The sequence below is a fragment of the Macadamia integrifolia genome, unplaced genomic scaffold (assembly GCF_013358625.1).
Source record: "Macadamia integrifolia cultivar HAES 741 unplaced genomic scaffold, SCU_Mint_v3 scaffold2068, whole genome shotgun sequence".
NCBI classification, from domain to species: Eukaryota; Viridiplantae; Streptophyta; class Magnoliopsida; order Proteales; family Proteaceae; genus Macadamia; species Macadamia integrifolia.
The window spans coordinates 82,884-109,916 of NW_024868492.1; the positions used below are offsets into that span (position 1 = coordinate 82,884).

General features: G+C 37.8%; 1 protein-coding gene across 3 annotated transcripts; it reads left to right on the forward strand.

Moving 5' to 3' along the window:
* The first annotated feature begins 1,724 nt into the window (after positions 1 to 1,724).
* Positions 1,725 to 27,033, forward strand: LOC122065613 (protein PLANT CADMIUM RESISTANCE 10-like). Of its 3 annotated transcripts, XM_042629435.1 has the most exons (5): positions 1,725 to 1,880; positions 4,319 to 4,495; positions 22,301 to 22,527; positions 26,586 to 26,768; positions 26,802 to 27,033. In XM_042629435.1, exons 2-4 carry the CDS (start codon positions 4,324 to 4,326, stop codon positions 26,754 to 26,756), a joined length of 570 nt encoding a protein of 189 aa, XP_042485369.1. In that variant the 5' UTR covers positions 1,725 to 1,880; positions 4,319 to 4,323; the 3' UTR covers positions 26,757 to 26,768; positions 26,802 to 27,033. The 3 variants fall into 3 exon arrangements, with proteins under 3 accessions (XP_042485369.1, XP_042485368.1, XP_042485370.1); XM_042629434.1 differs by having other exon boundaries at positions 26,586 to 27,033; XM_042629436.1 differs by lacking the exon at positions 1,725 to 1,880 and adding an exon at positions 1,900 to 2,028 and having other exon boundaries at positions 26,586 to 27,033.

Consider the following 27,033-nt stretch of genomic DNA (forward strand, 5'->3'; position numbering starts at 1 on the left):
TTTGTAGGAAGAGGAAGATCTCCTTAATTGCTTTCTAGCATAGCAATGACATCTGCCATCATGGGTCTATCTTCGGCGTCTCATTGAACACACAAAAGCCCAATAGAGAACTAGAGAACAAAATGGGGGAAAACAGAGAAAAAAAAAAAACAAACCTTCTCACCGGCGATAGAAACTAGCAGCAATGAGAAGGAAGTGCGGCGAGTGCCGAAGACGAAAGGAGAAGTATTCGCCGGCGACTGTCCTCTCTATCTCAACTGGAACTCGTCTGAACCCTTGGTCGTAGGTAGGGGTGTCAATTCCTAAACCGAACCGGTAAAACCGGCCGGATCGAACCGATAACAACCCGGACCAAACCGAACCGAAGCCTTATTGGTTTGGTTCGGTTTCGAGTATTGTAACCTCAAAACCAAACCGAACCGCACCGAAAACCGGATGAACCCGAAACCAAACCAAAACCGGCTCAAAACCCGGACCGAAACCGAAACCAAACCGGTAAGAAACCGAAACACTCCAAAATTCATTAAAAAAATCAAAATTTGAATAGTTTTGTATACATTTGTATGGAAAATCGAATCCAAACTAGACCAAAAACCAAAACCAACCCGGTTACAAATCGATTTAAGAAACCGAAGTTCAACAATTCATCATTTGGTTGTTTCCTAATGGCTCCATACCGGTTTAAAAAACCGATCCAAACCGAAATGAACCTAATAAATCCAAACCGGTACCAACCCGAACCCAAATCGCACCGAAGCCGACACCGGACCGAAACCGATAAATCCTTAATGGGTCGGTTTCGGTCACTTCCAAACTCACACCGAAACCGGTGGAACCGGACCGAAACCGCACCAACCCGGACCGTTGACACCCCTAGTCGTAGGTACGGAGAAGACGCGAGAAGGAAAGAAGAAAGCAATGGTTAAAGAGTAAAGAGGGGTATTTTTTGGATAATAAAATGTCTAATTTATCAATGTTTTACTCATAAGGGCAAAAATGTCATTTCAAAGCATTCTGTAACAATGACTGATGATAGGTAGGTGTGTCAAACGGTGCAGTTTTTGTATTCGTTTCGATTTCAGTTCGGTTTACATTTTGATAAGGTGAAACCAAAACTGCACCGGTTAGGAATACGGTGACATCAAAATCATTTTCATCATGTTTCGGTTTTAGCGGTTAATAATTGGTTTTTGTTTAAGAATCGGTTTTTGTTATTCGATTCACAACCGATTTACATGGGGTTAATAGTGTCGTTTTAGAAATTGGTTTGCATCCTAACTAGTATGAATCCTACATATATTAAATTTCCTAAAGAGTTAATACAATATACATTTATTTTGCCTATGACAATATACTTTCTACGTAAAATGCTATACATATTATAACTAATTAACTTATGATCTTAGAAATTAAAAAATCAAGTAAGTGTGATTGTGTGAAAGTGAAGCTCCCTTCTCGGTTAGTACTATGCTTTTTTTTTTTTCTCCTTTTTTCATAGAGACCCATCAAAATTCAAAACACTTTAAGTTTTTAATGTTAGGTGTCAGTTAACCATCGATTTTTTGGTTCAGTTCGGTTCGATTCGGTTCGGTTATAACCGGTCAATTTTGGTTCTGATAAACAGTTTCGGTTATATATTGACACCCTTAACGACAAGAGGTCCGAGTCCAATTTGATGAAAGAGAGGGAGTGTCCCTATAATATTGACATTCTCCAAGGGTGGCATTGTAAATTACCCAGAAATAAAAAGATTACACATGCTGAAGAATCGGCCTTTTTCTTTTTCCGTAACTTCTTCGTCTCCAGCAGTCACCTTTTTTCTTCCTCAGCTCGTCTCCTGCAATTTTGCAAACCCCAAAGAGAAGAAAATCGCAAAATCGGTAAGAGAACTCCGTCTCTCTTGCTCGTTCATCTTTCCTCTTTACCTGTTTCATTTTCTTCTTCCACTTGTCTTGTTCTTCTCATCTGTCATTAATGTTTTGAGTTCATTAAATGTGCGTCAGATGGAAAAAATTCCCTCCAATTAGGGTACGGGACATCTCACCTTCAAATTATCGAATTTTCTTTTAGTTCTGGATTTTTTTTTTTAAAAGTTGGATTTTAAATTAAAACTAGGAAAAGAGGAAATTGAGATTGGATTCGGTGGAAGAAACTATTTCTTTGTTTAGGTAAACCAAGTTATCCAATTCCTTTTTGTTTTAAGAGTAATTTGCGTCAGTTATGTAGTTACAGTCATTGGTATCCTCTTTGTGAGGAGTCACCATCTCCGGTCTTTGGTAGAACTGAAGAAATTTTGAAACTAAAACCCTAGCTTGCTGTGAATGTTTGAGAGAGCTCATTTGGTTGTCAAATGCATTTGAATAATAAGTTTTCATATATCATGCTTCTAGTTCATAGCCAACTTCCAGTTATTGCCTCTGTACGGAGGGGCGGACAATGGATAGGGGTTAGGGAGGTATTGGGTTTTGATTAAGGTTTGAGGGACCATAAAGATTAGCAGGGATGGTAAACAGGACTATGGGTAGAGAGTAGGTAGTTAAGTGTAATAGAATAGAGAATACGAGCGAAAAAATAAAAAGAAACATAGATAGATAGATAGCAGGGTCCTTTGGTGTTGAGTTCAGTGATCAATGAATGAAGAGAACTATTTCCTATGATAGCACTGACTAGGATAACTCAACTTAAATAATTCTTGGCCACTGCTGCCAATCACACAACCAGATTATATAATGTCATTAATAATATACACGTTATCGTTCTGTACCCTTATGACCAAAACAATTCAGCTACAACTCAGCCTTATCCCATCTAAACGGGGTTGGCTGTATGGATCCTTAGCCTCCAATCAATTCTGTTTGAAGTCATGCTTGATACAAGACCTAAGCTATGCATGTCTTTCCTCACCACTTCTCTCATATCAAATCACTTCTCCTTATTGGAGCATCTAAAGGCCTCTAATGAACGTGGCCATGCCACCTCACTTTCATCCTAAGAATCTGGTTGTAGGATACCCATCCATGTGCAACTCAACCTACCCAGTTTGACCAAGAGGATTTGAGTATTGGCAGAATCAAACCATTTCTTGGTGCTGTTTTTGCTTCTACTGTCAAGTATTGATTTCAGACCAAGCATTTGATTCTTGGTTGATTTATTAGATAGACTTCAGTTGGAATCAATAGGTTGTTGACCTACCGACCACCTCCAGAATTCAGAACATTCCAAGTCCAAACCAGAATTCACTTTGAATGAAGTGGTTTTCTGGTTTTGTTCAAAGGGAGGAGACAATCTGGTGTCAATGTTTTATATGTCACCATAATCCACCTCCCCCCTTTTTTCCTTAAATTATGTTCTATATTTATTTTTCGGTCATTGCCTAGTCTACCCTCACCTTTTATTTCCTAATTTCCTTCTTATCCATTCCCTTATTTAACTACAAAGCTGCCCTTTAATATTCTACTTATTTACAGCTCTGCTACTCTTGTAAACCTTGGCATAGTTATAGAATTGTCATTATCTTCCAACCTTTGGCTATTGTACACTTGGGTGGGCCCATAGCAGTCCGAGTCAGTGTTTCTCAAACCCCAGATTGCATCACTTACACCTGGAAATTTGCTGATACTCTTGGGGTGGCCTCAAAGCAATTTCATAGGAAATGCTTTGGTGAACAAAATCAACGTATGCTTAGGGATGATTGCGCATCAATGGCGAATCTGATATGAAACTGATTTTAGAGAATTCATCTGTAAGTGGGATCGGAACATGTTGATCATCATGTCCAGGCTAAATATCAGCTCCTGATTAAGAATGCAGACCATCACAATGAGGTAGATCGGAAGGTACAGCTGGACAAATTCCCAGTCTGAAATCATCAACATATCTATCAAGAGTAACAAGACAAGTGTAATGAGTATGATATCTAAGCTGGTCGTGAAACCTATCGGGAAAGACTTCTAATTTGTACGCTAGGTTTATCAAACCAGAATTTTCTATTGACAAAGGGGTAAGTGGTGAAAATCGTGTGCTGTGATACATAAATTTCAGAAATATTTCAAAGAGCAGAGCGCAGGATCATCTTTATGTTGTTTGAGACCCACCTACACTATAAGCTCTGTTGTCCAGATCCTAAACTGCATAGGGCTTCTCCACCTAATCTTAATTTTGCTTTCTCTATTCCTGTGCAGCTATTAGTTTTTTACACTTTCTTTAAAATTCTTATTGGATACTGGGCTGAGCCGTAAATTGGTTTTGGATTGTTGGAGTTAGAATGTTGACGTTTAATGTTTTTGTTTTTGATCCTTTTCTTTTCCCCTCTCCCCAGACGAAATGAAAGGTCAGGGAAGTTATGTACCACCAGCCTACATTCCATTGAGTCAGTCAACTTCTGAAGCAGACACTTCTCCACAGAATGGTGAACCTCCTCCTCCTCATCATACGGGCGAGGGTCCTGCACAGTGGTCTTCTGGGATCTGTGCTTGCTGTGATGATATGCAGAGCTGTATGCCACTTTCTGCCTTTGTGACCCTTGATTTATCAGAACGAAAAATATGACAGGTGCATCTTGGATATTTAGAAAAATCCAGTGAAAGATTTGCTTCAATTATCTCTCATTTTAAAAAAAAATCTTCATATACAACTCTTGCTAACATTAGGAGAGAGTGGAGATTGTTTGGGTTTTATCTTTAATTTGGTTTGTGAAAGACTTCTTTCTTGGAACCCTATAGCAGCCATGGTTTTCAAAATCCAAATCGGCATGGGTGAATTGACCAATTCAGATTGGAATCCATGATGGCTGATCCCAATTATGACCTTTCTTAATCAGAGAAACTGAATCGGCCAAGCAAAGGGGTTCGGGCCATTTTCTCCTTCATTTGGCCACCAAAAATGCAGAAATTCAAGGAGACTTTCCTTTTTTACTAGATCTACATAGTGGAGCCCAAAACATAAAAAATATGAGACGTAAGGAGATTTGCAACCCCCCTCCCTTGATCTCATTTTTTTGAGTGAAATGGCTGACTTTGACTCATCCAGATTGGGATTGATGGTCCCCGATCCAATTCGAGTCTTGAATCCTCAAAAGCGGCGCTTCTTTTCTGTTCTATTAATAAACCTTTCTGATTTATCATGAAAAAAAAGTTTACTAGGTTTTAAGGTGCACAACTTAATTTCTTGTTGTGCCCAAATAACTAAAATAAATAATTAAATGAATAAAAAGGGACATTGGATTTAAATTTTCACTGGACCAGGCAATTATTATTGGTATGATTCATGTCTGCATATTAGAGAGAATATAAAGAGGCTTTTTAAATATTTATTTGCCACCTCACAAGAGAGTGCCTTGATCCTTTGATGTGTGGCTTGGCATCTGAGAGGAGATTTTGGGCTTAAGTAAGCCCCAATAGGTTGTGGATTGTCTTATGAGTTGGGCCACTTGTGCCATGGGTTTAAGTTGTAATGGATCTGATGTATAAGGTCCACAATTGGTAGCTTATTAGGATTAAATATTCTTTTCCAATAGATGATGATTTCATTAGCAAAGAAATAGGTATAGTTCAAAAACTGAAGACTATGATCTCATAAAAGATTATAATACTCATAACAAACTCTAGGTGGCACTGTGCCTTCTGGGCCTGCTCATATGGAATCATTGTCTTCAGAAACATTACCTACCAAGTGAGTTTAGACACTTTCTTGGTCATTTGAGAGGTCTTCAGTGCAATCCATCTGGTAGCATTGCAGCATGTCCTTCTGCCATGATATTAGTACATTCAGATCTATAGCCATGTGCAAACCCTCTCTGTCCTAAACATTCTTATCTCTGTTCAATCCTCCAACTCCAGATGGACCCAGATGCACCAAGGAGTTTCCATTAAGGTTCAACTTCTCATAGCCCAAAATAGGAAGTTGCCACTGGTATGAGCATCTCTGTTCATTTTTCCAACTCTGGATGGGCCCAGATACACCGAGGCACTCCATCAAATTTCAACTTCGCATAGCCCAATGGAGGATGAACAAATTGGACGTGATATTCAGGCAACCATTCCTGGTTCAAAAAGCTATTGTGAAGGCCCTTAAGAAGAGGATCATCAATTGCTGCTTAATGAGCCATTTCAGTGTGAAAACAAATTTACTTTTATTTCATTGAGGCTTCTGAGTCTCTATTAATTTATTTTATGAGCCAAAGGATTGAAGTCATATTTTGATGTGTTTGAATCTAGAATTGTTGATGGCAACAGGATTTTGTTCTTAACAATACAGCACTGGTCTTGCATTATTAACATGTTTTTTTGATATGGTGTAGACTTTTTTTTGCTTTTGGTAAAGTCATGTTCTCTCCGTAGTTTGGTTAATTTGAAGTTGTGCAAATCAGATTGTGTTCTTTTACTTGAATTATTAAACTCTTTGATTTGATTAAATATTTGATTTTGACTTTTTCGTTACTAGAGCTTTCCCTCGTGTTGACTTGAGTATTTTTTCTTGCCCTGATATGCGCATATATCTAATTAGCTTTCCTGTTTAAAATATTGCTTCCTTTTACTTGATTTATACACTTCACACATTCGTTTCTTTGTTCTTGACTTTTCTCTTTCTAGATTGTGGGAACTCAACCATAACATTGCACAGCCTTAAAGAAGAGAGAATAAAGCCTTCCTTGAACGGCCTAGTTTGTGAAGCCTTAAAGAAGAGGGGTGTCAAGTATGTATGTGGATAATTTTAATATGTATGTGGTGACTAGTGTGAGGACCAAGAGCGGGAAAGGAAGAGAATTTCTTGTCTCTATTGGGCACCATCAAGGGTAAGCCTTAAGCACATATCTATTTGCGCTTGTGATGGATGAGTTGGCTGGGAAGTGGGAACATTCAAGGTGGGATTCCAGTGTGTATATGCTTTGCTGACTATATTGTCCTATTGGATGAGACAACACATGGCTCAACGCTAAACAGGAATGATGAAGATCTACCTTGGAATTAGTGTTTAAGATAAGTTGAACAGAGATAGAATATGTGATGTATAACTTTAGTCATACTACAAGGGATAACGATGTGGTGACTATTGAGGAGAAAGAGATAGCACAAAGTGACTTTTTTAGATATTTGAGAACAATCATTAATAAAGAAGGTGATATGAATGATGATGTGGCACATAGAATTAAAGTGGGTTGGATGAAGTGGAGAGGTGTGTCAGGAGTCTTGTGCGACATACCTGTTCCTATAAATCTCAAAGGAAAATTCTGTAGGATATTCATTAATCCATCTATGATGTACGGGGCAGAATGTTGGGTAGTTAAGAAGCTGCATGTAGACATGGCATATAGACAAACGAAGTGTAGCAGAGATGAGGTATTAAGATGGATGCGTGAGAAAACAAGGAAGGATAAAGTAAGGAATGAACTTATTAGAGCAGATTTGAGAATTGCCACAATCTATAATAAGCTTCGGGAAAGTCGTTTGAGGTGGTATGGTCATGTCCAAAGGAGGTCTGCGGATGCCCCTATAAGGAGAAGTGATCTGATTCAGATTGAGGGATCTAAAAGAACTAAGGGCGGGCCAAAAATGACGATAGGGGAGGTTTTGAAGAAAGATATGCTCAGTTTAGGCCTAGTCCCCAGTATGGCCTTGATAAGAATGGATTAAAGGGCTATAATCCATGCGGTGGAACCTATATAGCTATGTTCTACTTCGTTACTGTTTTTTTCTTTTGCTTCACCTAAATTTTTCCTTTTCTTTTCTTTGTCCTTGCTTGGATCCATGTAGCCAACCCCATTAAGTTGGGATAAGACTTTGTTGTTGTTGTTTTGAGTTCGTTTATGTACCTTTTTTCTTTAATTTCTGTTTTGTGTAATTCTAGTTTTTCCTATTTCTTTGATTCTTTGTTCATTATTTTGTACTTAGGAGATTTATTATTTAAGATACCTAGCCTTATTTCGAAGAGGCTGTGAATTCTAGTTTTGCCTTTGCTTTACCCTACAATAAAAAGAACTACTCTTGACCTACCAGTTTTGGGTGATCAGGTTGCACCACGGTATTCTTAAGATGTAAGGAATATGAGATGGCGAAAATGGAACTCACTTTTCATTTAGGCATTCTATTTTTATTATATTTTAAGATGGAATTCTCATATCTTTCCTTTCAGATAGTTCCATAGTTGCTACTACTTCTCCTCTTGTGGTAGATTAGTCCATCAATCTTCATACGAAAAATTGTAATTTCTAAGTGGCTCCATGGTCCCACAGGCCACAACTATAGTGATTGAGAAATAAAGTAATACCACAAGCGCACAGGTCGTGTTTACATGCGGGTCGATTACAAGGAGGTGAGCTCTATGGAAAGTGCAGTTCTAACCTAGGCAGAGTGTACTAACTAATGGGGTTGTCACAAATTAATTTAAATTAGACTAACAACTGTGCAAAACCAATGGATTAGAAATAAACAGATTAAACTAGCAAGAATGGTAAAAACATATGCCAATTATAGAATGCAAACTAAACCTTAGATTAGTAGGGTGATGTGAGAATGGAGAAAAACAACCTAGGGATTGAAATCTACCATGAGATAACAAGGACCATGTAATCAATTGTAGCCCTATTTAGCATGCTTGAACTGGGTCAATCGACGATACGGGGTCTTTAAACCAAATATTTCCTATGAATTAATTCACAACACACATGGATGAAATTTGCAGGCAAGACTAGATTGGAAGTAAACAATTATGCATGCAAATGAAATTGAATGTCAATGGCATGCATGATTTAGAACTTTGCAATTTAGTTTTGGTTGCATGAAGGTTAAAATATGAATAACCAATTAATCACAATTCACTCTTCTCTCATGGTTTCATCCAAATTTCAAGTTGGGTGATTTAGTTAGCCATGATGAAGAGGGAATAACAATGAGATTATGACATGGAATTGCATAAAAATAAAGGGAAGAAGAAGATAACTTTACTGAAAATATGCATTCAAATAATCCAAGCTTTTTGAATTCACTCTTCAAAACAAAGATGATATTGATCCTAAAAGAAGGAAAATAGAGAGAAAAAGAGAGAGGTGCTGAAGTCAGTTTCAGCGCTTGGTATGTGTAGGAAATCTTGTATGAGTCTCCCTTGTAGGAGAGATTATGGGAACAAGAGAGAAAAATAGGGGGGAGGCGGTGAGAAGAGAGCCAAGGGATATGGGAGATATGTTGGGTATGGGAATTGTGGATATAGGGGAGAGAGAGAAAATAGGTAGTTTTCCTATTTTTAGCTCTTTCCCTTTTTTTTTTCCCACCCTATTTCTTCTCCTCATTGCTTGCACAACTTCTCCCTTGGCCGATTCTTTCTTGTAGCCCACTTTCTGGTCAAACTTCTAATTTGAATGTGAAATTCCTCCAATGCCCTTGATCACATGTGAATCGATCCATATGTAGCTTGGTGTCTAGATCGCATCAAATCCGTCCCTTTCGCATCTTTTATGGGCATGGCCCTGTACCCTGCAAATGTGAGAAAATCACATTTTGTAGCTACTATTAAACATAGATATGGAATTAAAATGAACAAATAAGTGGGGATAAATGTATAAATAATGGCCTAATCATATAGCACATAATAACCTTCTTGTAATTCCCTCTATCTGTTCCCAGAAAATTCTGTCTAATGCCACCACCATGCCATTAAAAGCTTCTTTCCCCCATATAATGGTATTATGCCTGGGAAATCTCCTTGCTTCTTCTACTGAATCTTAATTCACTTAAGCTCATATTGTATGTCAAGATAAAGTCTGTGGATATATCTTTGCTCGTGTGCTTTTGTCATTTACATAGTTGCTAGAACATGAAGAGAAAATGTGTAGAAGTTTGTTTCCGTAATCATTTGTAGGCTTGTCTCCAACAGAAATCTTTAAAATGATGGAGGTGTATAAATTATGTCACCAAACTGTAGTATAACTATAGTCTGTAAAATGGTAGAGAAGCATGTAAAATAGGAATTAACACCAACCATAGATATTGGGGGGGGGGGTTGGTGATGCATGGATAGAGCAAATAAAACATAAAACTTGTTTCCACCTATTTGCTACCAAAGTGTTCTGAATATAGTGAAGTTTGGTTGTAGATTGGGAAAGGTGTTGGAGATCATGCCTGTTAATTGAAGAAATGGATTACCTTTTTGTTGCGTGATGCAGTTGGGCGTTGGATTTAGGGCTTTAATTTGATTTCTTTGTTTATTTCATTTTAGATTTAGAAATAGGTCAATATTTAGTTTCCATATTTGTTGGGTTTCTATTTTTATGCTAGTTAGTTTTCCTTTATATTGATATAACTCGATGGAGATTTTAGTTTTGAATTTTGAGAATTGAATGAAAGTTACTTTGGGTTGAACCAATGGCTGCCATGGACTGTGCCGACCTCTAGATCCCCCTCAAATCTTCTCTTCCTCTTCTCGTTCAGGTACGATTCCTCTTTTCCCCGTTCCTTTTCCTATTCTTCTTCCCATTCTGGTGTTTTCTTATTTTCCCTGTTCCTGCAACAACCGAAACTCTGTTTTGACGTCGGATTGAGTTCCACAAGGGTGAACTAGATCTCTCTTGTTTGGTATTCTATCTATCTGAAACCTTGTGCGAAGATCTTTCTTCTGTGAATGATCTGTCCTGTGCAATTTGGTTCCTGAAGGTTAACTGTAGTGAGTGCATCAAACTTGAGTTCATACCTGCAACTGAAATTTCCGCCAGGGTCTGGTTGCAGAACTTCTCCTGAGATTTTCGCCCGGTCTGATGTTGGCTGGAAACAAGAGGGATTTGAATAATGATTTCTCTCCCGAAGCTTTGCTTCGATTGGATTTCAACTGAGTGAGTTCGGTTGATCGAAACCGGCAAGGTTTCTGCTGGGTTTCTATCTTGTCTGTTCTCTAAAATTACATAAGGTAGAAGAACATATTTCTTCATATTTGCTCTTAAACCCTATTCTCTGATATTCCCAATAAAACCCCTCAATCTGGAATTTTTATTTCAGTTTAACCCCATTAAGATATCTATTTCTAGAACTGATCTTTCTCTTTGGGTTTGATTCCTGTCAAGTCCTTAGTCAATTATTTCACTCTAAAGGGGTTCAAAAATTGCCTAGAAATAACCCCAAGGGGGTAGCTCAGTTGGCAAAGACCAACTCCTCGCATAAAGAGGTTGCCACTGACTTGTTCAAGATTGAATTAATTACTCTTTGTGTGCCCATAAGTGATCCGATTCCGATTTTGGAACCCAGATACGCATCATTGCATCTAGTATTTGAAAATAGATCTATTACATATATTTTTTTTTCCTTCTAATGTTAAAGATTTATAAAAGCACAAGCAAAACTATTACTTTACCATTGGTTAAACAACTTAAAGAGGTTAAAATGGGAAGAAATAATGCAAATTCTTGAAAATTAAGCTCAAGTCAGATGGAGATTTGTGTAACCTTTCAAGGTAGTGCTTGGACGTTCAAATGAGAAAAAAAAAGTTCTATTGAGAAAAGAAAAAAAGATAGGGTCATATAGGGACAAGTAGGAAATTTTAGGAAACTTGAAGTTTGAAAAAGAAACTTATAAAAATGAAATGAAAAATCCATGAAAGAAGAGCGTGATGTTTTAAACATGGGGAGTTATAGGTGGAGGATTGAGACTTATCTAGAAACTTCTCATCTAGGGAGGGGGCTTGCTTATGACATTCACAATAACAACTGAGCCTTGTCCCAATTAAATGGGGATAGTTTCATGGAATTGTGCAGTGGAAAAATAAGAAGAGTAATAGTGAAGGGAAAGGAACACAACAACTCAGTAAAGCCCACCTAAATGGGGTCGGCTACATGGATCCTAGACCTCCAATCAACTCTATTTGAGGTATACTTGGGATTGGATCTAAACTATGCGTGTCTTTCCTCACTGCTCCTATGATCGTTCTAGGTCTGCCTCTAGCTCTTTTATTTATTTATTTTTGTCCCCTAGCACTTTTAGCTCCATCAATCTGAATTAGATCACTCCCATGGTTCAAAATCTCGCCGAGATCTCGGTAATTTCGTATTTTTTCTTTCACTGAGTTGAGATGTGCTACGAATTACAAAAATAACATCATCTCGGTCGAAATTTTGGTATCTCGGTGAAATTTCGGTACCATCTCGGTCCAGATATCGAAATGATATCAACCAAGGCTTATAAATACAATATCTCGTGAGGGGGAGTCAAAATTTCGACTCGACTCCTTGCATTTGAACACAAAATCACTCCATTGTCCACTAATTTGCCACATCATCACATCCATTGCCTTGAAGATTACTCCAAGTTGAAGATCTACACATTTCAAGCTTTTTAAAGGTAAACCACTTTCCCCATGACCCTTTTTTTTCTTTTGAAATAGTAACATAAATACATGTTGGATAGGGCTAGATTTTTTATATGTTAGACATTAGATGTCGATCTATGACCTCACAGAGTCGAACTATTTTTTTGGTTCATGAATATATATATTTTTTATTTTTCTGGTTTAAAAAATACATTTTCTATCAACATATAATGTATTTTTTATGGTCAATATAGCTTTGATGGAACTTAATTATTTATATGTTACTTACCATTGGTTGATCTTTGACTCTATCAGAGATTTAAGAGTGGACACTCAGTGGATGACTTTAGTTGGGACTTGGGAGTTAGGGAGTCGTATAGTATATTATTCTAGTACTCTAAATATTAGTTAATTAATGTTGATGTATGTTTTGATCATGGTTTAGATGCATTATTTATTTGTTTTACTATCATATTATATCTTGATCTAGCAATGAAGCAAGTAAAATTTTCAGAACAGTTCGACGGTTGCTGCCAAACAAGGGTGCAACTCTAAAACATTGTCATGTTCTAATATTTTTGCAAATCTAAGTTCTAAGCATGTCTATTAACCTTAAAACAAGCTACCCACCAAGTTTCAGGTCATATTATGGCCGTTTGACCACCGGAACAATCAACCGAGTCAAAAAAAAAAAAAAAAAAACCAACTCACCAAAATTCTGAAGCACCGAAACGAGATGAGATTTCGAACTTTGATTACTCCTCCTTACTAGTGCATCCTAATGCCTTCGTTGAACATGGCCATACCACCTCAAACGACTTTTTTGAAGCTTATCATGAATCGGGGCAACTCTCAAATCGGCTCGAATATGGTTCCTTACTTTATCCTTCCTAGTTTTTCCGCACACCAATCTCAACATCCTCATCTTTGCCACACACAGCTTATCTATATGGCTCTTCTTAATTGCCAAACATTTCGCCCCATACATTATAGCCTATCGTACGACTGCCCTATATAATTTTCCCTTAAGCTTTTAAGGAATACGTCATTCACACAATACTCCGGATGCACTTCTCTGCTTTATCTGTCCCACTTTGATTCTCTGTGAAACATCATCCTCTATATCACCTTCTTTGTTTAAGGTTGACCTTAGATATCTAAAATAATCACTTTGCAGTATCTCTCTGTCCTCAAATTTCACCATATCGTTATTCATTTTAGTGTAACCTCATATATTTTGTCTTTGTTCTAATTTTCTTAAAACCTCTTGATTCCAAGGTAGATGTCCATAACTCCAACTTCGCGTTAATCTTTGCTTTTATCTCATCCACGAAAATAATATCAACAACAAAGAGCATATACCATGGAACCTCATCTTGAATTTTCTTGGTTAAATCATCCATGATAAGCGCAAACAAATGAGGGCTTAAAGTAGTCCTTGATGTAGCCCAACTGTAATTGGGAAATATGGTTCTAGGTATTGGTTTCGCCATAGTTTCGTCTAGGCCAGGAACCGAGATCTGGAGGGATCTCAGTGAAACCATGTATTTTTTTCTAGGGCAACTGGGGAAAACTCAGGGATGGGTTTCGGTGGCCATATGGCCATGTTAGCCAATGAAATTTGTCATCTAGCCTATTTTAGGCCTTCCATACGTAGTGGAAACATTATATTTTAAAAAATCAAACTCAAAATGATACTTTTACTTCGGACCTTAGGTTGGTAGCCTATGGCGTAGGTCTACCTTGGACTATTCCACAATATTTAGTACTTTTAGAACACATAATTCAAGTAAAAGTGTAAAACAACTTAAATAAGCAAAAGGAATTAAAAGACATAAAAAAATGTCAATTTTCAATCTAAGTGGTGAAGTTGATAGTCTTTACTGTGGAGGTGAGATTTGGCAAGAAAAAGCATCAAAACACCAAGTCTTGTGGGGTTTTTCTTCACAGTAGGGCGAGACAGGAGAGAAAGGCAAGTTTTAGCAAGATCTAAATCTCATCAAATGGTGTTTAAAACATCATGTGACTTGGTCGAGTTGAGTGGAAACCGAGAAACTAACCAAAATCTCAACAATTCACCAGGATTTCAAGCGAGATATTGTTGTTTTCCAGTATGGCTTATGGTCTTGACTCGCCAAAGCCAAAAAATGAGATTTTAGCGAGATCTCGCCTTGACCTCGAACTATGTTGGGAATTTACTGCCTTAACCTCCTACGGTTCTCGTACTAGTCACCACGTGATGCAGCGAGGCATTGGATTATTTAGGGTTATTTTTTGAATTTGATTTATTTCTTTATTCCTTTCCTTTTAGAGTTAGTACGGATCACGTTAGTTTGGGATTCAAGCTTTTATTTATCCGAGTGAGATTCTGTCACTATTTTTAGATGCAAAATTTGTTTCAGTTTCATAATAGGAGTAGGGTTGTTATGAGTCTGTATTCTGTAAATAGTCTCTAGTACTCAATGATTTAGATTTGGAACTGAGAATTGAATGAATAGTTTTGGTAGAAAACCATGGCTGCTGTGAGCTGAGATTACCTCTCACTCCCCTGATCTTCTTCTTCTTCTTTTCCCTCTCTTATCTTCTCCTTTATATCTCGTTATTGGGTTTACTGTTATTGTTTTTATCCCTTGCCTTAAATCCCTTGTTTCTGGCGATAGTTGCATCCCTGCCTAAGCTCTTTGATCTACTTAATGTTTGATCTGCTTGCGCTGAGGTTTTGGTCGAAGGTTTCCCTTCCTTGGGCAACCTTAACCCTAGATTCTCGCCTCTAACAACTCAACCAGCTGAGAGATCTACACCTTCCTCTAAATCTGAATCCTGTTACCGCCAGATCAGAGTTGCAGGGACTACAATTCCTCTTTGCTTGCTGTTTGAGTTGCTTGCCTGTTGGGATCAAAGGGTGTCCAAGCTTCATCTGGAAGTTCAGGCCAAACCAAGGCCTATTGAAAAATTCTATTGACCTGAAATCTCCCTCTTGCCACTGGGTTTTGTTCGTGACTGAAGACAACCTTCAACATGAGTGGTTTTTTCTTTTATTTTTTATTTCTCTCAGTTCGTATTTGACCCTTTCGTCTATCATTCAATTCATTCCTTACTTGTTGATCTTAATGTGAGTTTTCCATTATTTATGCTTCTATCATTCTATTGGAAACTTTGCTTTATATACGAGTTTGCCAGTAATTTTTGCAATTAAGTTATTGAATACTTGAGTGGGCCCAAAAGCGAACCGAACAGGTTTCCAAACCCCGGTTCCGCATCACCACACCCTCATACATACACGTACTCACTCGACACCCTTCTCTTCTTTACTACATGCCAAATTAATTCTCTAGGGACTCTGTTATAGGCCTTTGCTAGGTCAATAAAGACCATACAGAGATTTTTCTTGCAATATCTAAATCTTTCCATGAGCCTCCTGAGTAATTAAATAGCTTCTGTTATGGATTTGCCCGGCATAAAACCAAATTGTTTCTCTGAGATAGCAGTTCCTCTACTCAAGTGGGCTTCGATAACCTCCAATCTTCTAGCATTTTCCTTGTGCTCATAATCTTGTTAAAAATATTGGTTAACCAAGATACTACACACAATCCTAAGCTCTTCCTCGCTTATATTGGCACCTTATCAGGGCTTGGTGTCTTGCCTAATTTCATCTTTCTTATGGCTTCTTTAACATCAGCTACTTTAAGCTTTCGTATATATATATATATATATATGACGATTGGTGTCTTGATAAATAATGCAATCTTCCAGACGATTCCTACTCTGTCTCCATTTAGTAGGTCGCAAAAATTCTCGTCCCTTCTCTTGATAATGTTATCATCCCTTACTAGCACTCTACCATCATCACTTTTAATACATCTAACATGATCAAAATCTTTACTCTTTCTTTCTCTTATTTTAGCTATCTTATAGATTGCTTTTTCCTTCTTTTGTGTTCATATTATTATGAAGATCATCATATTTCTTCATCCTTGCTATCCCCACAATCTTCTTAGCTTCGATCTGGCAACATTATATCTCTTTTTATCCTCCACTTCTTTTGTTCTTTGCCATGTCTTAAAACTAGCTTTCTTAGTCTTAATGGCTACCTGGACCTTATCATCTCCCAACACCAAGTCTCCCTAGGGGCATGACAATTACCCTTCGCTTCCCCCAAAACTTCTTGGGCGACCTTCTTAATATATGTCGTTATTTCGTTCCACGTTGTATTGGTGTCTCCCTCAAAGTCCCACTTTCTTTGTTTGTCCACTTTATCAATAAATGCATTAGAGCTACTCCTTTTAATCTCCACCACCTTATCTTTGGTGAAATAGGTGCCTTTATCTTACGTTTCTGCGTACTGAGGCACATATCTAGGACCACCAATCTATTTTGAGTGTTTAGGCTCTTCCTAGGTTTAATCTTATATCCTTACACAACAATCTATTAGACCCCTTCTAGTTAGGAAGAAATCTATTTGGCTGGTATGATGCCCACTTTTGTAGATAACTAAATGCTTCTCTCTTTTCAAAGAAAGTATTCATGGTGGATAAATCATAAGCTGCCGCAAAGTCTAAGACTGAGATCCCCTCCTCGTTCCTCTACACAATTCCATAGCCTCCATGCATTCATTCATATCCTATACGATCCCTCCTAACATGTTCATTCAAGTCGCCTCCTATAACAATTGTTTTACCTTGACCAAAAACTTCCACTAATGCATCCATCCATATGCTTCCAAAATTGTAACTTACTACATTCATCCAGTCCTACTTGGGGTGTATAAGCACTAATTATATTGACAACCTCTTTCTGCAACACGAACTTGATGGATATAATCCTATCTCCAAATATTTAACTTCCACTACATCATTCTTTAGATCTTTGCCCACTACTATACTGGCTCCAATCTATTACTTTGATCTCCCAAATAGAAAAGTTTGAAGTTGTCCAAGATCTTAGCTTTTTAACCCCTTCATCTAGTCTCTTGGATACAGGCAATATTAATCCTTCTTCTCATAACTTCTATCAACTCTAGACCCCTACTTGTTAGGGATTCAGTGTTTCTAGATGCTATTCTAATCCTATGTTTATGGATGTTTCTTAACTCACACTCGCCCATTGTAAGAGAGCCCTTACCTAATTATCACCGTATCTGGGTGTTGATGCGGCACGTAGCTTACGGGGCAGCCTAGCTTTCAAAGGACGATAGGGAATTATACTAAAAAATAAAAGTACTAAAAAAATAATAGGATCCGTGCAAAGGGTGATTGACTAGATATAATAAGATGCCGGCTGCCTACCTAACGCACCAATGTATGGAAAGAAATATATAAATATATACTAGAAGATATAATGGAAGGACATGTAATGCATTAAAATGGCCTTCTCAATAATTAGAATAAGTTGTGCATAAGCAAGCAAAGGAAGGAGATGATAATGCAGTACATAGAAATAAATATCCCAAGACTCTTTAAGTGCATAACAAAAAGGATAGCTAGCTGCCAGAAGCAACTCTGGTAAAGGGAGGGAAGCAGTATACACAACTCCTGACGAGGCACAAGTAATTGCATGGGGGTTCCTACCAAACCAAGATGATATGGATCTTACCATAGAAGAGACAAGGATAATCGGTGCACCTCCCTCAGGCCATGCTGGGAGAATCACACCGTAGTGATGTAGCCGAATGCCGGAAAATATGCCTGGTGCACTAGGGCCTGAAATGATGTGCTGCCTCTGATCTGATATCTGGTTGGAGATGAGGATTGGGAGGGAGAGGGTAGAGATGCTGGTTTGGGGAAGGAGATGGTCGGGAGGGGGCTTGCTTACAAGATATAATTGTTAAAATTTAGAGAGAAGATTTGGAGGGACACAACAATGACTCGGAGAAGTTCAAATTGGAGGATGAAATGTTAGAAGACCAAGGAGCTATCATCAACAATGGTGTTTTGTTCATTAGGACTTGGACGAAGAAGCTGTTGAACTTCAACCCAACCAATATATTCACTTTTGAATTTATTCTGAATTTTGGAAGGTTTAACAAAATGCCTTTATAGAAGAGTATGTCAAGAAGATGGTAGGTATACTTGAAGGAGACAAATCTACCTCCGGTGTTAGATGGGTGTCCTTTTGGTTTTATACAAGCATTTTTGTAGAGTTATTAAGATGTGATACTGGTTTTCAAGGAGCGTTATTAAGGCAATTACATGAATAGGCAGCAAAAGCCCCATTTACTAATTGCAAAAAGAATGGAGTTGAAAGCCTGAAGGATTATAGGAAAATGAATCTCAATTGAAACAATTACATGATAAGTTCAAAGCTCTTGGCTGCAAGATTGAGGGAAATCCTAAAGTTCATGAGCTTGTAGATTGAGGGAAGTCCTAAAGTTTGTGTTTGATGATCTTAATCTTCAAAATGGCTCTGCTTTTGGAAGGGAAATCTTGGTGAATTTCAACCCTTTCCGCAAGACTTGGATTCCCCTTTGGTTATGTTTCAAATTTCATCTGATTGGATTTTCATTAGACCCAGTGATGTGATTTCTATCATCTCAATTCTACATCAAAAGGGCTAATGATTTACCCTTTTCATTCATTTCTTTTTTTAGAGATCTTCTCTATCTCTATTCAGCTCAGAGTTAAGTTGTGGAATATGAGTTTGCTTTGGGTGCTGGATTCTTTACACCTCCTGTGTCATAGCATGCATCACCATTGCCTTCATTAATGAGTACCCAAAGGTGTCATGATGTGTTCTCTGCTTATAGTGGTAAATCTTGTTCCATTTCAGCCAAAAAAAATCCCTAACATTTCACTTTGGCAACCAGTTTGAAAAAATCATCACACTGAATTTCTTTGTTTTGGCTGTTTCAACTCAATTCAGTCTATTTTTACCATTTCAGTGAAATTTTCTTATTTCTAACAAATATGTTGAGAGTTGTGGATTTAAACTCTGTGTTCTGGGCTAAATCCAATCGATGCAAATTTTCAAAATAAAATATAAAAGAATGATTTTTCTGAACTCATGGAGAAAACCATAGAAGAGTATTTTGAGTACAGTGCAAACAATGATCATTCCCCGCTGAAATGCCTTTGATTTGGTAAAATAACAGAGAAAAAGAATTTTATGGGCATGTATATGGGATTTGAAGGGGGGAAATGATTTTACAGGGCCTCATTTCATTGCCTCTTGACTTTGTTGAACTTGGGGAGTAGAAAAAGAGAGAGGGTTGGGGTTCAGGGCTTGTCCTTTATGCTGACTATATCAATGTCAGGGTTTGTCAGTTTTCTTTGGCCCCTCCCAGTATAGAATGGCTCCCCTCTATTTTGCATTTATTGATGCTACTTTGCCCTAAAGTTAGGCCTGGTTGGTTCTTGTTTGGGCGCTATATGCTGTTGGGCCTGAAGGTTTTGTACATAATGTTTAATAATTGTGATAACTTACAGGGTTTTCTAGTCCAAAAGGAAGAAATTAAATAGATCTTATCATAAATGTTAGGTTTTCATTTTTTTTCTCCAAATTTATGTATACTAAAAGGAAAATTTGATCAAAATATTTCGTTAAATGTAGTCATTTTTTGGACCAAACTTAGACTCTCATTGATGAGACATTTAAAACTGGAATTGCAGTTTGATAACATGTGTAATGTAGAACTAGGTTGACAGGTCAACAAGGTTCGAAATCTTGTTTCATTTCAATGTTTCGGTGGGTTCAGAATGGCGAGTTGGTTTTTTTTTTTTTTACTCAGTTGACTGTTTCGGTGGTCAAACGGCCATATTTTGACCTGAGACTTGGTGGGTAGCTTGTTTTAAAGTTAATAAACATGCTTAGAACATAAATTTGCAAAAATATTAGAACATGACATTGTTTTAATTTTTTTCTTACATAAAATTATTTTTTAATCAATTTTAGAAAATATTTTAAGGACATAATACAAGAAAATCAAATATAGTATAACATAACAAGCATCATGTATGCTTCAAACATTTTAATATTAATCTCTTATTTTTCTTTTATTTTTAAAATCAAAACAGAATATTTTTCCTATTTTTAAAATTATTTTTCAATTATTAATCTATTTTTCTAATTTTTTGAAAATTAAAATGAATAATTACCGGCTGAAAAAATAAAATTTCATTCCGATTCGTAGAACAGCCAATGGTGAGTAATATATATAAATGATTTCCATCAAAGGTATATTTACCATAAAATGTAACAATTTGTGTTAATGGAAAATGCATTTTTAAATCAGAAAAATAAAAAAATAATTTATGTACCAAAAAAAATTTTAAATTTCGTGAGGTCATAGAGCGGCCTCTAATGTCTAACATATAAAAAATCTTGCCCCATCCAACATGTATTTATGTACTATTTCAAAAAAAAAAATGGTTTTGGAGAAAGAACTTTACCTTTCCTAATCTTGGAATGTGTAGATCTTGTTGTAGGAGTGATTTGGAATGCAATATGTGTGATGATGTGGCTAATTAGAGGCCAATAGGGTGACTTTGTGTTCAAAATGCAAGATAGAACAGAGATTTCACCGAGACAGACGAGACAGAGTAATGTGGCTAATTTCGACTCTGTCTCACCGAAATGAGGTATGTATAAGCCTTTACAATGTAACATTTTGGCGAGAAGATACCGATATCTTGGCCGAGATACCGAGATTTTGACTGAGACAATGTACAAATTGTATTTCGTAGCCTATCTCGTCTTGGCCAAAAAAAAAAAATTATGAAATAACTGAGATTTTGAACATGCAAGTCAAACCAAGTCCTCAAACTGCGGGATAGATAATCAAAGAACAACCAATAACCAAGGTAGAACAGCAATACAAAACCAATCAGAACTAAGGGAGAAATCAGTTCTGTATATCAGGGCTATTAATTTCAGAAGTGAAAGTTTCTGAGATCAGAATGTAATCAGGTATGAACGGGCATAACAGGTACTGAAATTGGCCTCAAACTATCCAAATAACATGGATAATATCAGGGAAGAACGTAGGAATCAAGACAGGCCATTAGGTACCCATCAATATCAGTTCAGGGTAGCACAGGCCACTAGAAGACAAAGACAAAAACAAAATGAGATTTTTGATAACTCACAATTGGCTGGTCAGAATTGGACCAGACATGGGTCAAGTCTCATACAGGTATGGATTTCAGCCAAAGCTGATGGCTGAAAGTGGTTCAGGGAAGACGGAACCAATTAGGGAGGGAATTACATAATTTTAGACTCCTAAAATAATAGTTACGAAAAGCTGGAAATAGAAACTACTTGAAAATGGAAACTAAGGACTTAAGTTACTTGTCCTCTAAGAACAACTAGTTCACTTAAGTTGAACCAACAAATAATAAACCAAACCAAATAAAAACCCCATCTAGACAAAATCGTGGGCTGCCTGGGTAGCCCCTAAGTAGCCTGGCCGACAACCCTCTTCTACCTCTTAGTGTATGTTTCAGTGCTGCATCGATGTGTCATGTGACGTTAATCTTAATGGTCACCGGGAAAGGACAGCCGCGGTTTGTTGCATCTATCCTTTAACTAAGGTTTGAAGTCGAAATATTCAAATCTTAGGACTCCTTGATTAGGTCTTTACTTGAAGTGAGACCAAATTTATTTTCTCCTTTCATTATATGGCTTTTATTATGTACTTTAGATCGCTATGCCTTCATGTTTGTTAATGGATAAGGAAAGTATACATTGATCGATAAATTTGGCGAATCAATTAACAATAGTCTCTGGAGATTTAGTGATAAAAATGTTTCCATCCATTATGCTCCTATTAAACACAATTAAGTCTTATTAAGTTGAAGAAATGATCTAGAGATTGGTTGATGCGTAGGCTCTGAATCTAGCTTTCAATTTTTTTCTCCTGGCCTTTATATGCTTCTATCTAAAAATTAGTTTAAATGCAACATATACATATTTATTCCCTTTGATGTCCTTTATAATTGTTTTCCAAGTTCGGGGCATAGTAAGCCAATGGAATTTTTCATCAAGTAACATCAACTGATCATTATTCTTCAACTTTATGCAGGTTGCATTGGTCTTATTTGTCCTTGCTTCCTGTTCGGAAAGAATGCAGAGTTTTTGGGTTCTGGGACTTTGATCGGATCATGCATGACACATTTCATCTTGTGCGGTCTTGTCAATGCTCTCTGTTGCCTGTTGACTGAAGGCATTTTCTTAGGGTTACCAGGATGTGTTGTTGCATGCTATGCTTGTGGATACCGCAGAGCACTTCGTTCAAAGTATAATCTGCAGGTGCAAAATTTTTCTTAACCTAGCCCCTCCCCCTCACCCCTCCCTTGAAAAAAAAAAAAGAACATTGGCTTTTTGTAGATGCTACAATATCAAGCATACACGGTTCTTTGAGAAATGCCACTTGATCCCATTAGAACCTGTGCATAGTTGAACAGGATTCTCGAAGAAGCACATGTGGAGGAGGACACCACACCAGAAGGTTGAAACAAATGATAGCTGCCCTCATGGTTCCTCCTGCGATCACGTTTACGGATGATGATTTTTCTAAGTCCAGTGTGGGTAGGCATGCAGATTCCCTTCATGTGACAGTCACCATTAACGGGTTCACCATACCTTTTTGTTTTGAAACTGGTGCATCCCTGTTTGTGTGTCCCTTCCTCACTTTCAAGTGTTGCATCCTATGTCTCCCGAGTGTAACCTTATTGCCACTTTAGCTCAGGGTGACAATGTTCGGCTGGAGACCTTGATCATGGCTGCCAAACTATCTCAGGGCATCACGCTTTCTCTAGCTCCTGCTGTCTTTGGCAGTATTTACAGGGTCTTTCCGCCATCACCATGTCCTCCCATCCTTCTAATTCAGACAATGCCCAGTTTCCTCATCTCACCCCATCCCCCGGGGGGGGGGGGGGTTACTTGTATTGTATGCAGTCCTGTATACACCTCTGCAATGTAGGTTTAAGTTCTTCAGAATTCTATTCCTATTAAGAAGCCTGAACTTGAACTCAAGAACCCCTTACCCCCAGGTTAGAAGTAGTTTTTTGTGGTCCTTGTCCTTCATCACCAACAATATAACATGGCTAGGGGATCCCTTTCTTCATTCTCAAAGGCTTGACTCATCCTCTCTTTCCAAATTCTCTAGTGATTGCAAATGGCTTGAGCACCAGAAATTTTTTTTCCCTAGAGTTCACCTAGGGTGCTGGCCACATCATAAGGTGAAAGTCATTTTCAGCTAGATGGGTTTAATTTTCTCCAATCACCTCCTTACATATGTTGGATTTCCATGCTAACATTGAGCTTCTTTTTCATTTTGGTCCAAGGTTAATCACCTTTATATTAATATTCTTCAAGCAAATGGTCTGACTTGCAGAAGCAATTGAGCCCCAAATACATGAAATACATGATCCTTCCATGTGCTCTATTAGACCAATGCAAAGGAGACCAAAATATGACTTCACCATGGAAGTACTTTAAGTACATTACGGATCTTAAAGATTGATACTTTTTAACAATCAGTCCCTTAATAGTGACCCATGATGGGGATGAGTGCAATAACTAGGGCCCGCCTTGAGCCCGAACAAGGCCTGAGCTAAGATTTCTCACCCTGAGGGTGGGTTAGGGTTGAAAAACACTGACCCTGGGTCAGGTTTGGCTTAGGCCCGGCCCGGCCCAACCCAACCCAACCCAACCCTGATTTAAGTTATATAATATATTTTGATATAATATATAAATATGTTTAAATAATGTAGGAGTGAGTTCCAGGTAAGAACCAACCCTACAATAGGATCGATATTCCAATAGCTGATAGAATCTCTAAGAAACTTGCTGTCCAAAAATCCAGATTTGATGTTGTCGCAGGAAACTAATAACAAAAATTAAAGATGAAAAAAATAAACAGGAAAAATAGAGAAGGGAAAGAGGGATAGGTTGGGTCGAGCATCTCACTCTTACCATGGGCATCTCACCCAAGTTGTCTCTCAGAATACTACATCTCATAGTTTTCTAGCTCAAAGTTTTTTTTTTTTCATTCAATCGTAGGCTATAGAGCCTTCTTCCTTTATTTATAAACTTTAAATTGATTACAAATTTGGGTCCTTCCTTGCATGAAAAGGAAAGGAATCCCCTTACAATTGGATATTATCCTATTTGGAAACTAATTACAAATCAAATCAAATCCCTCCCTTTTACAAAGATACCCAATAAATTAGAATTCCTACTTTCTAAAAGTAAAAACTAAAATTAGAAACAAGCTAGATAATATCTTCCTAATTATTACAAGGAAATATGAAAATGGAAACTACATCAATCAAAGATTTCCTAAAATCTTGCAACTTAAACTCCTCCATGCGAGCTGGCCATGGGGGCCATATTGGTTAGAACAGTAACTCGTGAACGGTAAAAAAAACTTTTTTTTTTCTAAAGTTGATTCTCAGCCCTTTTCTGCTCGGGCTTTGAACTGCATCATGAACACACCATCAAGATTTAGAGGTGGGAAACTCTATCACTCCTCCTATTCCTTCGACTGCCACTGGTTGCTTCTTCCCCTGGTCTTTATCCATGACTGCTGAGATCTCCCCACCTCTTCATCTCTCTTCTACCTTCTGCACTCTTCAGCCATCTCCACCCTCCTATTTCTCCCATCTTTTTCTTACTTTCTCTCGAAACTAGATCTTTTGGAATTGATTGATCATGTTTGTTTGCATTAAAATCTCCAATTTTGAATGGCTAATGACATGAAGGAGGGAGGAGGAGGATAAGAGGAAAGATCTAAGGCGAGCCCTCTTTGTTGTTGAGGCTGATGAGCAAGAGGAGGCATGAGTTTGTCTCTTTTGTTGGTATATGGTCTTCTCTTCTCTTCATCATGGAACCTCCTTCGATCCATACTCTGCTGGTACTACTCCATCATCTCTTCTTCCTCTTCTTCTTTGTCTTTGGCTTTTGGGTGGCCGACCCCACCGTCTATGCCTCGGTGCTCTGCGGTGTTGTGTTTGGTGTGCTCTCCATGGTGGCAGCTGGCCATGGCTGTCCCTGCTACCTTGTCTGGTGTTGCTCACCTTCTGTGGGAAGCCTTGGAGGTCGCTGGTGATTGAGGGCAGGAATATTACAGCAGATATTATAGGGTTTGCTAGCAATATAGTGCTCAAAGAAAGAAAAATGGTCACCGCCGTTGCTGCGGCTCTTGGGTACTTTGCCGTTGTGTGGAGCACTAGTGAAGATGACTGATTAGGTTAAGAAAATCAAAAAATTTGAGTAGGTTAGCTTAGCTTTCAAGGTTTTTCATCTTCGTTTTGGGTCTTTCCTGCTGCTTCCTGTAATTAATTAACCAAACCTTCCTGAGTCAGGGTCAATCAGGGTGGACCTGGGTTAGGCTGAGCCCGGAAGTGTTGGGCTTGGGTTGAAGTTTTCAGGTCTTGAGTCAGGGGCTGGGGCCGGGCCCTGGCCCGAGCTAAGGGGACTCAGGGAGTCAGGGTTGGGTTGGAGTTTTAGAAACCCTGGCGCAACCCAACCTGTTTCAGCCCTAGCATTAGCCATGAATGGAAAAAATTGTATTGTATGTTGTGGTATATTGTTCTATATCTAGGAGATTTGAATAGTTCAGCATTCTTAGCCTCCTTGTAAATTCAATGTGAACTGCTAATATGGTATTTTCTTGTTTTTGACTGCTAGGTCTTAACTCAAAACCTTTTTTTTTTTCATAATTCCTTTCTACCAAGTTCAATATGAAGGGTAGAAATTATTTGTAGCTTGATTTAACTAGAGACCTGAGCCTGGAATCAGCACGTCTGATAGATTGTTATAGGTGTCTTTGGTTATGTGAAACGAGCACATGTAACTTATTTCTATTATTCTGTTTTGTTCTTGTATGCCAGGTTTGGGTAATAATTTTTTTTTTCATTGTACATGGGCCCTCTTAGTTTATACATGGTTTATATCCCTTTTTTCTGCTAAAGGTTTATATCCCTTTCCCACCAGCAAAATTCTATTTCAACTAAGGACAAAGGTGTCCAAATGCCCCGACAACTATTGAAGATATTTCCATTTCAGATAGAAGGAACTAAGACCTAATGATTCTACCCTCAGGAGCAAACTACAATCTTTATGGCCTGATAATTGGTTGTGTTTAAATTTACATCAAGAAGAAATTATTTTGAAACTTTTGATGTTCGATAATCCTTACATTGACTCTGGGTGCGTGTAGTGGATCTGTGAACCAACTATATTATTATCAGTTAAACCAGTTACTATAGGTGTTCTTGAATTTGATAGAACTACAAGAATATTTCCTGTGCTTCTCTCTTTTTGTCTCCTGATGGTCATCTTTGTTTTGGTATTCTAACCAGGAAGCGCCATGTGGGGACTTAACTACTCATATGTTCTGCCACATGTGTGCCATATGCCAAGAGTATAGGGAGATCCATGAGAGGTCAGGCAATGCCAATCCCTCTGATCTTAAACTTCCTGTTGTTACAGCTCCACCTGTCCAGACAATGGAATCAGCTCCCGAGGAATAATGCTGTTTGAGGCACTGTAGTCCCCTTAATATTTCTTGGCAAATGTTTTGGGGTTGTCCTTCTACATCATATTCTTGCAAGCATCTTGCTTTGATATTTTCTTTGTATCCAAGGCCTTTTGGGTTTCACAGTGTCTGTATTTGTTTTCTGAATTTCATTCTTTTGTGTCAGGACATAATTTGGTTTTATAGAATATGTTTTCAATGCAAAGATCTGTTCTGTAACGAAACATAGAATTTTAGTAATATAAATGAGATTTTGTTTTTTTGAACTTGAA